The sequence below is a fragment of the Heterocephalus glaber genome, unplaced genomic scaffold (genome assembly GCF_053883595.1).
Source record: "Heterocephalus glaber isolate CG9 unplaced genomic scaffold, H.glaber_assembly_v1.0 deba00001481, whole genome shotgun sequence".
NCBI lineage: Eukaryota > Metazoa > Chordata > Mammalia > Rodentia > Bathyergidae > Heterocephalus > Heterocephalus glaber.
The window spans coordinates 43,148,699-43,164,405 of record NW_028258317.1 but is presented as its reverse complement, the minus strand read 5'-3'; the positions used below and the strand labels follow the sequence as shown (position 1 = coordinate 43,164,405).

At 38.4% G+C, this 15,707-nt stretch overlaps 1 protein-coding gene across 25 annotated transcripts in view; it reads right to left on the bottom strand.

Moving 5' to 3' along the window:
• Ptprd (protein tyrosine phosphatase receptor type D) overlaps positions 1 to 15,707 on the bottom strand; it is a 403,506-nt gene that overhangs the window by 45,553 nt on the left and 342,246 nt on the right. For all 25 annotated transcript variants that reach the window (XM_087183457.1, XM_021252829.2, XM_087183441.1 and 22 more), the window contains 2 exons: positions 5,231 to 5,350; positions 4,587 to 4,741 (listed from right to left, as the gene is read on the bottom strand). In XM_087183457.1, coding sequence (XP_087039583.1) covers positions 4,587 to 4,741; positions 5,231 to 5,350 — 275 coding nt within the window. The remainder of the gene's footprint in view (positions 1 to 4,586; positions 4,742 to 5,230; positions 5,351 to 15,707) is intronic.

Here is a 15,707-nt window from a genome sequence, read left to right as displayed (position 1 = left end):
ATGGCTAAAAAGCAAGGAGGTATGCCGACACTTAGTCATAGTATTAACAGCATGTGGCAAAGAACACTGAAGACAGATTAGTAGAATCAAATAACTGAGAAATAATACAGTAAAGATAATTTAAAGTAATTGAGCATATATAAAGAGTCTCCAATATAAAGAGATATAGTTTTTTATGTTAAAAAAATGCAATCCAGCCTTGAAACTCTCTTATGTCAATAATAATTACTTATATACAATATGAAATTCAACTAACTTGATCTATTAATGATGTAGCACTTACTATGGCAATGAAAGGACCAGGCACAAATTAGCCGATGCCCTCTATGATCTCAAGGCGTGTATGACCTATTTGTGCACAGTTAAACATGGTAAGAGTCAACCTACTTGAGGAAAGTTCAGAAAATAATGTTTAATTCTTCCTGTGGGAAGAGGAATAGGGAGTGAGTGTAGAAGTCTTCTCTGGGTTACAACTCAAATGTCTACAAGATGAAGTAATCCCATAAATGGAAGAACAAGACACAGGGCAAAACAATAAGAGGGGTGGAAACACTGCATAGCACAATCCTGCTTAGATGAATTCCTGCTAACAGTTTTAAATATTACCATGTATATCAACAAAATCATGAAAGGCCAGTTTGCAACCTTTGCAATATACGTAGGATATGCCATTTCAGTTGGATGATGAAGCAGGATTGAAGTTCATCAAGTAGAGGGGGGAATAATTGAAATTTCACACCGGATAGTTTGCTGAGGTCAGCAGATGAAGGTGTGGCATTCGAACGTACTGCTAGCATATGCGGCCCCAAGAGCAAACAATGAAGTGTGTGGGGCCGCAAACACAACAGTGAGTTTGGACTGCATCCGCAAGGCACGGAGAGCCCCAGCATTAAGGTTCCTGTGCCTCTAACAGCATCATTTTAAAGGGATCAGTTGTTTTTCTTTTTCTTTCTTTTTTTTTTTTTAATAAAAACAGATATGTTTGGTCAGAGATTTAGCTCAATGGTTCCACTGCCTGCTTCGCAACCGCAAGGTCCCAAGTTCGATCTCTGGTACCAAAAAACAAACAAACAAACAACTCCCTCCCAAAAAACCCAGATATGTTGTTTTAAAGATGTTCTCCATTCATAGAATTAAAATGCTCACTGTTGTGGAGAAAAATCTGATGGAACTACTATGATGGAAAATATAAAATTTATAAAAACTCATTCAATGAACTATTCTAATATTTTAAACTTCTAGTTATGTAATCATCTGAATAACTGAGGTCATACAAGTGATACTGTATTTTTCACCTAGAATTTTATATATAATATGGCTTTTCAAACTCACTCAATAATGAAATACTAATAATTTAACATTAGTGCATATTTCTACATACCATGCATTGAACTAAGTGTATCATGTCGTATCTTTACATTTGGTCTTCACAAAAATCTTACTGCTATGAATAGTGTTACCTGATTTTATAAGTGAAGTAGAGGGTAACAGAAATCAAATAATTTCCCCAAAGGCAGAAAGCCAGTAAGTAAACGTGTTAGCACTGACCCGGGCAGTCTCTCCGTGTTGATATTGCACACTCTGTGCGAATGAGCAGATGGCTGGAGTTGACCCTTCCTTCTTCACCTTTCGAACTATACATTCTCTCTTTTGTGAATATTGGAAACTATTTCCTTCTTGATTTTCCGAGGTCTTCTCTCCACTTATAACAGTAGCCCATCCCCATAATTCTTACTATTGATTTTAGGATTTTTACTTATTTAATGCTCTTTTAACCCTAGTCTATTTATTACTAGACAGAACCACTGGAGGAAGATGGATTTTCTCTCTCAGTCCTACTCCTTCAACTCCATTCTGGCTACTACCAACTTCTCTTAAATCCTCCTCCATTCTCACTGGACCGGTTTGGTAGAAGGCTTAGACTTGTAAATTTGTCACTACCTCTTTAATACAAAGAAAAAAAATCTGAGTACATCAGGCGAGAAGCAAAAACATGAAATACAGTTTATATATTTCAGAGTCTTCTTGTGATTATCTGTAACATGATCATGGTAACTGAGATCAATATCCCTTGGCGACTTGGCTATTTTGGCTTTTTGCATAGTTTCTTACAATGTAGGGATGGTTTCTAAACTAACATTTCTGGAACACCACATGAGTAACAGCTGTTTAGAATGACTTTAATCTGTGCTCTATCAGAAAAATTATATCCTTTCAACTTTTAACACATTTATATCCAAATCCAGGACTCACGATCGTTTGGATGTTGCTTATTTTGACATGACCTTTCCTAAATAAAGAGGCCAACACTTCTTACCAGACACATGAGATTACTATGGTGAAACACAGATCATTTCACAGAGCTCAATTTATGCTGCACTCTTCCCTTATTGTTTTGAAATCGGTAACAAATTTCTTCCATCAACATACCTACTCTTAAGTGGTTTGTTTCAATACAGAGCTTCTCCAGAGCCTCGGGCACTGCACTTCCAAATGTCAGCAGCTATTAGCTCTGCACATTCATCTTTATTTCTTTATTTCCTCATTTCTCCTGAGCAGCTTGACGCTCTCAAAGGTGATTCCATAGTGGTGTGTGTGTGTGTGGGGGGTGTGTGTATGTGAGTGTGATATGTATGTTCTCATTATTGGTATATGTCCTCTTGCACATACTTGCTTACAAACTTTTTTGGGTCTCTCAAAATGCCTAGGGTAAAGCATACATCTTGCTTTTGATCAACAGGCATTTTAAGATTATCAATGTATCTTAGTTTTCTTATGCCTATACTTCACTGGAAGCACATTTTTAGAGAGGGAATATGCTGTATTTCAAAATGCAATACAAACACCATAATGCTCTTTTTAGCAAGAACTTCCAAGTTAAGTTTCCTAATTTTTGTTCCTATAACTGTACATAGAATTAATGGTATGTGTTTATTTTATTTTTCCAACTAGGCATATGAGATCATTTGTTCTGAATCCAAATTTTCTGTTTCCCTACCTTTGGCCAAACTTTATCTGAAAACATTTCATGTTATGCATGTATAATCTTTATCAACAAGTAAGGCAATTCAACTTGTGCCAAGCACCTGTATCATGTAACCAGGCACATTGTTTCTTTGAAGTCTGCAAAAATGTCTATACAACAGTGGGCAAACTGGTCAAACTAGTGCCTGTTTCAGAACCAACAGGCTGGAGAAAGAGAAATCTACTCTCATAATGCAGAACCATTTACTCAAATTAATAAAAATAATGTTCAGTGTTGCACGACCACTACCACCGAGGGACTGGTTTAGAATATCCCCTATTTTAGCTTTACAGGGGCAAGAGCTAGACAACAAGTCATCATGGTGCCACCATCATCTTTTTCCTGACTATTAATATTGAGTCAAACCCTGTATGTGCTCACTTATGTTTCTCTTAGCCAAACACACAGAACACATTTGTTATGAACATCAAACAAAATAAATCATGATGGAAATGTTTTAGAATTTGCAAACTACTCTACGTAAATATAAGGTAATCCTATGACTGATTTTTACTTAAAAAAAACATTTCTTAGAAAAGAAGCACATTGTCTTGCCAGGCCATTATTTAACAATTACCATTGTGCTGCATGGATTGGCTGGTGCCTTTACTGCATTTATTCTGATCTATCCATTGTCCCCTCATTTCTTGCAAGCAAGACTTCATTGTCAGGGTCTACTTTATTTTGCTAGGGTATTTATGGGTTGTGAAAGAGAGTTATGCTATTAATTTTTAATTCAAGTTTTTTAAGATAGATGCTTTATCATTTAAAAAATTTCCATACTTAAATTTCATTAACCTATTTTAAAAGCCCTAGTTTTTACACATCTTAATTACTCAGGTTATAAAGAACAATTAGGAGATTACATGAGATATACATTTATATAATAATAAATATAGAATCTAGGTATCGTGAATAGTAGTGATACTTGAGAGAACTCAGGCAACTGTAAGGAATCAGCTAATATTAAAAATATCTGAACACTACATAGAGTATCAATGGTAATGTAGAGGATGTTAGAGTTAAGCAAAAAGTATAAACTAGACATTTAAAGAGAAATACAGGAACATTATCTTTGCATATATAGCTTCTTCCAAGTTATAGGTCTTTGTATTTTATTAACTAAATTTAAAAGATCTACTTAGCATATTGGTCATATGTGAATTGATATTAATAATGTATAAAAGGCATTTCTTTTCAGGCCGTGAAACTTTGTAGTCAAAACAATTCATATAAATGTTTCTAAGAATGTTCAACATAGGAGGTGAAATTTGACCCTAATTACAAGATCAATACAGTACTTTTCTCTTTAAACATATATTTATGGCCACAGATACACTTAATATTGAATTTATCAATTTCTTTTTATACCAAGGAGACAATAGCAATGGATCATTGTTGCCTGCTGTTTCCAGGGAGAATTTACACCTGTTCTCAAACCCTTCCTACTGCCCTAAGTTCAATTCCTGGAGTATCAACAAATTGCAAAGAGAACACCCAATGAGCCGACTGCTCGAAAGCCTTTGGATTGAAGGAGAACCCCTGGTCTGGGGGGCCTTACCTGCAGTGCACAACCATCGGACCTGCGTCAGGAGGATTACAGGTTTTGACTCTCCGTAAGAAAGCCAGGAAAGGCGTGGGGTGTTCTGGAACACCGTGATCAGGCCAAGCGGTGAACTGGAACTGCCTCACTTCTCTCTTCTCACTTGAGCCATTCTGTGACACAGGAACATAAGCTGAAGTCTGCTCTTTGCACCTCAGTGGCAACTGTAAGTCATTACACTAAGATGGGCTTTCTCAATCTCTTCCTTCCACCTTGTATCCTTTTAGGGAACACATGCTTTGGAGACATAAACTCCAAGCTGTCTGTAAATTACAACTAGTCGCTCAGGAAGATAAAATTCTTAGGCGAGAAGCAACCCATTGTTCAGAGTAAACTATCAGGAATGCTATTATATTTTACAAAAAGAACTAGTGCCTTTTCATCTACTTTTCATTTGCTGAAACTTTTGTTTGGAGCACAAGTTTCATATTTACTGATACATGGCCAGACAGGAGAAGAGTTGTTGGGTGATAATGGAAGAATTATTTCACTCTTTACTGTTGCCAGTGGGGTGAAGATTTAAGTTAAAGGCTTGAGAGATTTGATTTCTCAGAACAAGTTTTCTTTAAATAAAGGGGAAGGCAGAAAGACAAAAGACAAACCTTGTAAAGTGCAAATGTTCGAACACAGTATGTGGCCAGCTCCACTGTATCCAGCAATGTCACCTGGACTAGACCATGGGTTTCTGTGCCCCTGCTGGGCCAATATTGGTCACACTTCACCTGAAAGAAACAAGGGAGGCACTCAGTGCAGATGCTTATCAATTTCTCCATTAGCTTTGCTTTGAAGGAAAACAGCTTTTTTTGCATTTTATTTTATGTTGATCTTTTCTGGCGTGCATTCTTGTTACCCCAATATATGTAAATTACTACTCTGATGCCAATGTAAACCACATTTTTCAAACTGGTAGGAATATTAAGCAGTAACAGATTCAATTTTCCTGAGAAAAATTAGTTGCAGATTGTCACTCAGTAAAATAAGGAGAGAGGTATTTGAAATTTCAGTGCGTTTGGGGAAAAAACACAAATTTGTCTGGGATACATATTATGATTCACATCAGGAAAATTACATGTAGGCATTTTAAACTACAGGGTGGGATACTATTCATCCATCAAGATCTAAAAGGCACAAGCTATTTCATCTTATGCTATCACAATTTCCAAATATGTTTGTTTAAAGCAAAGTAGGAATAATTTGAAAATCTATCAAAGTATAATAAACAACATAAGCATATATTTTTCAGAAAAATACAAGATAAATGGTATTTATGTCCAAAAGAAATTAAATCTGCACTGTCTAGCAGGAAAAGATCTGTTTGTTTTCTTAAAAATGGTCTCAGAGGGTAGTACACTAACAGTACAAAGTTTAAATAATTTAAAATTCATTCGAGATGAATAATCTACAATTTCTATGTGGAGTGGAACAAAAGCACATAAAAATATTCAACTCAATTAGTTTAACACGCAACAAAGAATAATTCCAAGTCTGCAGTAAGCCTCAAATTTACTGAATGTGTCTGTTGGGCATAAGAAAGCATAATGAAAAATGACAAACACAGTATTATATTTTCTGGTAAGGCCATAGATCAGAATACATTTACCCTTTCTATCTTGGGTTAAAAGAAAAATAGAAGTGATTTTTAACTGAAGCCAAATGAAATGCATTTCTCTAGGTAAAGAAAACAGCTAGTACTATTTTATATTGGGAAGCATATTCTTTACTTCAAAAAGAACTGAAAACGCACAATCTTTGGGCTTAAAAAAAGACAATCGAGCATTATTATCATAGATACTAGAATTTTTCGGTCCAGTGTTTCACATTATAAGACAATTATTTGCTTTTATGTTCAAAGTACATATTAGCAACTGTCTGTGAATAATGTTGTAATTTGTTCCTAAGGAATGACTATACCTACTTCTCTGAGATCTCAGGCTCATTCCATGTAGAATCTGGACCTTGTAAAAACACAGAGGTTTTATCCTCTACATAATTTTCTCTGCGAGATAAAGAAGGTAAGAAATTTACTGTATGTTTATCTGGTAAGCCAGAAATTAAATTCTCAAGGTTTGAATTTTGTGTATTCCTTTCAACTGTGAGAGCACACAAACATCACCTTTTTTGATGAAAAACAAACATAAGCGTTCAGAGTAAGATAGGAAAGTTGTGTTTTAATAAGATTGAAAATATTTTGCATATTTCCTAAATGCACAGAATATGCCAGTGTTTTTATTTCTACCATATGCTCTCTCCTCAAAGAGAAAAGAACACAAAGGAAAATCTTTTTCAAGAAGAATACTGATGCAGCATGACCAGGATCCATTGCCGATATCTGTTCTCCAACCTCATTTAGTCCAGGTTGTGTCTGATGTGATTAGCAAAGACTGCCACTTGAAAGCAATCAGTGCTACTTAAAGTAGTGATGATTGGGGTGGGGGTTTACAAAAATGAGGCTGAAAGCTTTGTTTTAGACCGTGAAATAGATGTGAAGTTGATGTCTCGCTGCAGAGGACAAAAGTAAATTTGTAGGCCTCATACTGCAATTATCAAGAAAGGATGCCAGCGATTTTTGAGTTTAAAAACTGGAGAGAAAAACTGAAACTGTTTAACAGTTTCTGCTGGACGGCAACTTTCTGAATTCAAAATCAATGGCTAAAATCCCATGAGAACAAACATCACTATGCTATACACAAAGACATCACAGTAATGCAACAAAAGGATCTCTCAGGTCAATTCAGTGTACGGAACCAAATTCAATATAGTTCTATTTCACAACTGGGAATGCGTTATATTCCGGCTGTTTAGTGAGGTAAGACATAGGAGACGAGGAAGTGGAAGCCAGCCTTTATGTAACTTTTAGAAAAGTGACTCAATTGTTTAATGATTCTCTACAAATCTGCCCCACCCATACAGTGTAGGAAAAACTGAAACTAAACCACAGTATGCTCATACTTATCCTAATGAGTCTGACACCGTTGCTAGCATTGCCTTACTATAGGGAGTAAATGCTATGAAAATTTCTAGCTAAAAGAAGAAAACAAATTGCTTTTGTACTCAGAGTAAAGAATGTATTTTAATCTTATTCTTTTCCAAAAAGAAATGTTTTAAAGTGTTGCAAACTGAACTGCAAATTTGGGAGCAATTTTTAAAGCCAATATATCTAAACATTGCCATTTCACTCAGGAAATATATCAAAAGGAGCTTATGAAAACAAATCGTCTTAAGACATGTGGACCTGCACACGGATGGGCTCTGCAGTGGGGTTAGATTCTTCTCCTGAGCTCATCTCAGCAGTTACAGTGACATATTCTCCCTTTGCCAGTCAGCCCCTCAGAACTTCTTTCTTCACCCTCATTCTCCAAGTAGCCTGCACAAGGTACATCTGATTTCAGAGTGAAATTTCAGTGCTTACCTTTACTAACAAATATTATTTTAAGGCTTTCATTTTTACCCACGTGGTATACAAATAATTTGTGATTTCAATATTAGAGAGTAGGTGTAAAGGGTGGTGAGAAAAACACATAGAACAATAGAAATGATTTTCTAATTAGCTAATGCAAATGAACTAGTTCTATTTTCCTCTCTTGAAACGTTTTACTCTGAAAACAGCTCTTCTCCCACCTTGATACCCTGAAAGAAAAATCTTCTAAGGTATTTCTAGAGAGTTACGATCTGGGAGGCTTTGTGCAAAAAACTGAGTGCGAGAAAGGAGGAATGAGCTCCCTTTGATTGTGTCAGAACTGGAAAGCAGCAGCTGCTGAATACAAATACTCATTTTTGCCTTTATTTTATCGTTATTATTATTTTTTATTTTATGGTGACTAAAAGAAGCCTCAGGACTGATTTAAGGAAGACCAGGAAGAGTCTCACAGGATGGCCAAAAAGCTGCTTTTCTATTTCCAGGACTGAAGCCTAGCGGTTTCATCTGAAAAATGGGCACAATAGCTGGCATTTCATGCCGATGGCCAGGTTCAACAATGATGCCAAAACATCCTAATGGCTAGTGCAAGCATTCAACAGGCACTCACTGTTACTGATTCTCAGATATTTTGGTGGGTATCACAAATGTGCAAAAAAGGGAGTATGCTATTAATTTCAGCAGACACCGATTCAGGACAGTCTAGGTGCAAGGCAGGCAAGATGAGAGCAGTTCTGGGGCTGTCAAGGTGAACATAGACGATCCCTCCACCTCAGGGTATGATTAAATGGTTCAGACCTGCTTGTTCTTAGGAAAACATTACCCAGTAACTACTCCAGGCTGAACTGAAGGAGGTGATTTAAGTATGGAGCTGGATTTGAGAGAAACGTTTCTATCACTGGAGAGTGATCAGTTTCAAAGGGAGGTTTCATTAGTCTAAAATTATGGAAAAAATAGGTTGGCTGCCACTAAATATATGCTATGGAATTAGTTGACTTTGGTGTGTTTATGATGAACCATCCAAAGTTCGGTTAGTAGAATGATAAAACATTTAAATATATTTAGGAGAAGATCTCATCCATAGAAACAGCTGATAGGAGGTGGCCCAGTAGGTGTGCTCACCATGCTCTGGGAGAGGCTCTCATTCTGGGCCATCTTTCCGCCCACGTGGCTCAGCTGAGAAGGGCTCGGCACACTGTACACACTCAACAAAGACGCTCAGCTCTGTAGTCAATTACACTTTGGTTTAAATTGGCTTATTTTTAAATTGCCTAAAACAATTTAAATTTCTGAAAACAAAACCATCTTATTTCAATTTACCAAAGACATATCAAGCATGGAAAAGCACCAGAATTCCAGTTGTAATAAACCTAAACCTCTGAAGAGTTCTAGCATCACTCATACAGAATGTGTTTACTATAGGGTGCTGTGAAAAGCTTGCCTAGAATCAGAGTATTTAGCCAAAGAAGAGCTTCAAATAGGCAATAAATAATACACAAGACACTATAACTATTGATAAAATTAACCATAAATTTATATCTATGGTAGTAAGTTTGGGCCGAGTCATTGTTCAAGAGTCAGGATTCTATGAGGAATGGATAAGTATGTTCACATTAGAAAACACAACTCAGTTATGCTGGGTATCCACTTATCAACAGCCATTTAATAAGGAGCACTGTAATAAAAGAAAACTAATTTCTATGAGTTATAATAACTTCTGGTAGGTTTTCAGGCCAGGAATATTGTGATTTTCCACAATAAGTTTCATCTCAGTGAGCCATAGTGCTTTTCTCTGCACTCAACTAATATTTGGCCATACTTATTCCCAAAGGTCAGGCCAGTTTGTGTTTTCCCGTGCTGCATTTCATTTTTGCTGACTACTGTTCCGTGGACGATCAGGAAGCAATAAAATAATCGAAATGAGAGTGACATTAAAGCATCTGACCACCAATGAAGTCATAACCATTCACATACACAACCAAAAAGTTGAAAAATATTATTCTCTAAGTAATTCAAATTGTATAAAATTGCTTACGAGTTCATTGAGCCATTTTAAAACTTTCCAAACCATTAAAAAAAAACACCCCATATTTTATGTCTGATGTTCTGCTAGAAGTTGGGACAGAAAGCTTCCCTGCACACCAGAATGACTTCCCCCATTTCAGTGATAGGGACATGTGTCAAACTTCTGGCACTGTGTTAAAGCCAGACCAAGTGACCCTTTTTAATGTCCGGGTAGCATTTGGATATCAGCTCTGCACATATGGGTTGGCTCCTTGGAGTATTTATCCCATCCATAACAACTTCTCCAGTGAATATGGGTACCTCAGCTAGCTCTAAGGCTACCTCTGCTTTTGCCTTATCTGCCACAAGATTGCCTGTGATCTAGTCACATTCCATTACCACTGTTCCCACCAGTATCATCAGGTGACTTAGTGTATCAATGCAAGGAAAAGTTTCAGCATGAATACATGCATTCTAAAAATCTCACCACCAGTACAACTCAGCAGTGCATGTTAACTGAACATCATCCTTGCCTGAGATGCTGTTGATAGACAGAGAAAAAACATACACCAACTGGATGCTAAACACTGGAAAGCACAGAAAATAATTCACACTTCTCAAAACCTTAGGAGTAACCTAATCCGACCCGAGAGTGCCACAGACATGGATGCGTAGAATGAGAAGGCCTCTGCACAAAGTCATGGGGAGCAGAACTGCATCTCCTCCTCCGTCCAGCTTTTCCTTAGGTTACCATGTCTCTCTAATAACAATGTGTGGAGCCACATCTGTAGGCTCCCATTCTAAGGAGAGGCAGCTGAAAAGGGAAAGAAGGTAGAAAACCCAAACAGCTAACAAACAGCAAGAAGCTGGTGGGATTCTTTCTCTTTTCTCTGACACTGCTTGCTGACAGAGAAAAATCAAGAGTGTGGAACTTGTTAGATAAGGACCCAAACATCCTTTTGGTTGCCAACATGAATACCATTCTTTTTGTTGCCAATGTCCCGTTTACATTCAGTATCCACCACTTTGAAAACAATCCCATACATCATGCAGACTCCAAAGGCAATGTCTGTGCTGCTGTTCCTAAAGTTGCTTAAGGAAAAAGCAGTTCTGTTGCCCTAGATAGACAGGACTTTAGGTTGCAGTTTGAAAAATTAAATGTTCAAGGCCTTCGGTGCTTCCAGTTCTATCTGGGAAAGGACACAGACCTGGTATTTGGAAAACATTTGCTCTCCATTAAACTCACCGAACCCTGACAAGCCAGAGAGGCCAAGAATGAAGTCTGCCACTGGCCATGACTGGGCTTCCCAAAACCAATAACAACAATGAAAACAATAACTTACTGTCATTTATATGCTTCCACGTGGTTCAGTCAAATTTTAACCCAAAAAGACCTCACAATCTGAAAAGCATTTCAAGATTCATTACATAGAAAAAGAAGAAACCATTTGACCAGTATCTCCTTTCTTGCTGTTTCTTGCTCAAAATTGCCCTCTTAGCCACAGAACAAAATGTGACTGTGTTCCCACCTCACCCCAACTCTCTGTTGGGGAAAGTTGACCAAAATGACACTAGAGGACGGGAGGGGTAAGTGGTCACTGGGTCAGAAGTGTTTACTGGCCAAAGGTCAATTCTTGGTGTCCTAATCCCCTAAACTACTAATGTAGTAAAGAAACACCAGTCCAGCTTCTTTGGCCTTGACAACATCTAACCTCCACTCATTAGCACAAACAATAAAATTCAGTGATGTAAGTCTTTTCATTTTTTCTGGTCTAAGAAACAACCACTGCTGTGATACACAAAACATTTGATCTGCTCTAGTAGGGACTGCCATTCCTGGTTTGCATGGATCTCTCCTCGGGAGCAGAAAACAGGATTCAGAGTTTCTTCACTTCCATCCTTACCTTTTCAATGCCAAGGGGCGTGGCCCTCACTGCATGACAATTCAAATCACATGGCATTTGTTGGCGGTCAAAAATTTTCTCCTCCATGCCAATATTTATAGCATCAAGTCAAGCCATAATAATAGTTCTTTAAGTAATCAGTCCTCACAAAAAAACTTAAAAGACTGTGTAAATATCAATAATCTCAATGCTCAGCTCAGCAGGCTGGTGAGGACAAGTGAGTGACAGTCACCTCCTTAACCTCATTTAAGCCATTTCAGCATCTAAATAACTCATCAAAGCTGCTCCAGAATTTGCCAAAGAGGAGCCTTCCACATTCCCTTTGTCTTGTGTCTCTAAACATGGGAGAGAAAGTAGAGGAGAAATAGCCAAGAGTATACAGATGAAAGGAAGAGAGCAGACAGTCACCCACTAAATAAAGAGAGTTCCTGGGGCCAGGAATCACCTCGGCCAATCCTACTTCAGAAACTGTAATTCTTCAGAGGAGGCTGCCAACCACATGCTCACGACCCACAAATAATATCCTTGCAGTGGAAACCCCAGCTGTATACATTTTCCTTTCCTGCCAGTGTTTCATTTTTTCCAACGTTCTTTCCCCTCCATGTGGTTGCTCAGCCCAATTCATGTCCTTATTGGCATGTTATGAAACATGGAAACAATTAGAGACCACATTCGGGGCACGGGAATGACTTGATAAAGAATCAATGAACTCCGAAAAACTTGAGAGGATTTGGCAATACACATGGAAACTGTGGAGTGAAACCTACTAACAGTATCTTGTATTACACAGTACACTCTACAGCAGTTGCACGTTGATCTGTTTCAAGAAGCAATCATACTTTACGATCAAAATTTCCAGCTATTAGGCTGACTTTCGTTTTGGTTCTTTATATATCCCAATGAAACTCATGAAATATACATCCTACAATTTTCTTCTCGGGTTTTGTAACTGAATGTATACATAGTGAAAGCAGTTTCACAAGATATTACTGCAAACAGTGGCAGCTGAGGATTCTCTCAAGGCCATAACTGAAGTAGAGTGACAGCATTTGAAAAATAAAGAATTTAAGTTTTCAATGATCAAGTTAAGTCCTAAATTAGATTCACACTGTTGTAGGCTTCTTTAGTATTCCAATGCTAAGAATTGTCAGTTATCTAGAAAGAGAATCAGTGAAACTTGTAACACATGTGGTCCAGCTCAGCAGCCTTTTGTCTTGGAGCTCTTCTAACTCAGGGACAGTTACAAGCACCGCTGACAAACCTCAGCCAGAATGAGTGAGCCAGCTCCAGACAAAACAGAAAGCCTGAAACATGAGACTACTTGTAAGGGGAGAATTCCTTAGCATCATAAAATACAGAAGCTGGTCATAGTGGCACATGCCTGTAATCCTAGGACTCTAGGAGGCTGAGGCAGGAGGACTGTAAGTTCAAGGCTAGCCTGAGCAACTGAGTAAGACCCTGCCTCAAAAAAGAAAAAAAATAATAATAAAGGGCTGGGAGCCAGGTGTGGTAGTACATGCCTGTCATTCCAGCTCCTGGGAGACAGAGGCAGAAAGATTGAAATTTCAAGATCAGCCTGGGCAATTTAGTGACTTGTAAGACTCTGTCTCAAAATTTTAAAAAAATGTTTTTAAAGGACCAGGTATGTAGCTCAGTGTGAAGGGTTTGTGTTCAATCCCCAGTACCTCAGTCAGTGGATTGATCAATTAGAAAGGGGAATAGAGAGGGAAGGCAAAACCTAACCCAAAGGAAATTTAGTGTCAAAAATGTTATCTTCAGGGACAGTCATCACTGTATGTAACCTGCGTCTCTGTAAGTTGTGTCTTTTCTATTACATTACTTCAAGGTAGGGTTACAATAACAATAGCAGCCAGAATGTCATTTTGTTCTATTAGCAGACTGATTAACAAGTTCCCTGTACTGGATCCGCATTCTGGAGAACGTACCCCAGGGATCCCAAGCACAAAAGCGTCCCATGTACTGAGCTCTTCTTCTTCCTGACCAGAATGCAGGGCGCCTCATGGGGAACAATGAGCAGAACTAGTCATGCCAAGTGGCTCTGAGAGACTGATGAAGATTCACTGTCAACCACGGAAAAACGCATTCATTTCATCTGGGGACTAAAACTGCATTCTTCAGGGGTCAGCTTTAGGGGAAGTGGAGGTAATGGCACAGACACCAATCTTTTAACCAAATAACAGCCGAGACACTCCACCAGCTTGCCACACCCCTTCTTTCAGGCGATATCCACAGGAGCCTTTCCACATATTCCCAAAAGGGGGTCTGCAACCTGTACCCCATCAGACAGCAAGGCAGGGCTAGACAAGACCTGAGCCAAGACATGGGACTGGAAAGCATTCCTTCTTGGAGCTCTGCACATAAGTGTTAACACGTGCACACTTTTTCATACACTGTGGGGAGGGATTTTATCTTGAAGACCTGACTCAATCTAAATAATGAAACTTTAGGCATAAGTTCTTACAGAGATGATTTGTTTATACCATGGGACCCGGACCACCTCCCTTTATTAGGAGACTCCAGGTGGTTCCGAAGTGGAGCCAAGGTATTGAAGTGTCTGCTTTGAAGCTGGCTGCTGGGAATTGAGGATTCATGGGAGTTTCCAGGTCAGTCCACAGAACCCACAATGTTCTTAAAGTATGAAGCTATATATTTCAGTAATAACTAACCACTATTCAGAACATTGTTTTTATAGTGAGATTCCACCTAAGTCCTAAGAATCCAAAAATACCTTCCTCTTTCTTCTTGCTACTTTAGGTAAAAGAACAGCCAGGCAGGAGAAGGGTCAGATGGGAGGATTCGAGGAGGAAAGCACTTTGGTGAATTTGCCCATACATAGGGGTATTTCTTCCCAAGTGTTCTAGCACACAGAACAAAGGGCCTTTAGGTTCTGGGGGTCAGGACTCGTTTGTATTGTCACACTGATGATGACTGGGACTCAACTGCCCACTGGCTTATTCAGGTCATCATAAGCTTAGGCACAGATTGAATCCATGCAGAATAAAATTCACAAGACAGCATTTCAATTGGTGTCCTTAAGCCATTTAACACAGGAGAAAGCTAACTTGCAAGAGCAAAGAGTAATTAATGAAGGGAGCAAACAAAGGTTCATTTAGTAACTTCCAAATAAGTTCCTCTGTCTGAGGAGTGAGGGAAAAGGTAGCCTGCAACAGGAAGATAAAGTGCAGGTATTTAAGTCACAATGCCTTCTGCCCAGAACTGCTCATTACCATCAGATGTCGCAGTGACAATGGGGCCAGTTAGAACTAACTTTATTATTAGAAGCAATTAGGGAGAAAAGAGGGCAGAATTTCATTTGGTTATTTCAAAACAAGTTTCTGTGCTCAGTTTAATGAAGGCCTGCAGTGTCAAGATAAAATGTGTATTTTACTGAAAACAGCTTTTGCAAATGACTGCTTGTTACCAGCTGGTATCTTCAGGAGGAACAGACAGGGTAGGCTGTGGATTTACACCCATGCTGTAAAATAATAGCTCAGCGGTCTCAGCCTCACGGAAGTGTTACAGGGTAGTGTGAAGCATGTGTGTTCTGGAGCCAGAATGTCTGCCTTCAGTTCCAATCTATAATCTTGGTAAGGAAATGACAGTGGAGGACCTTTTCTAGTTTGTTTGGGTGTTGGTTTATTCACTTATAAGGTAGAAATCATACCAGGTTTTACCTCACAGGGCTTTTGCAATGTATCAATGGACTTAATATATGTTAGACCCGGAAAGTTATTA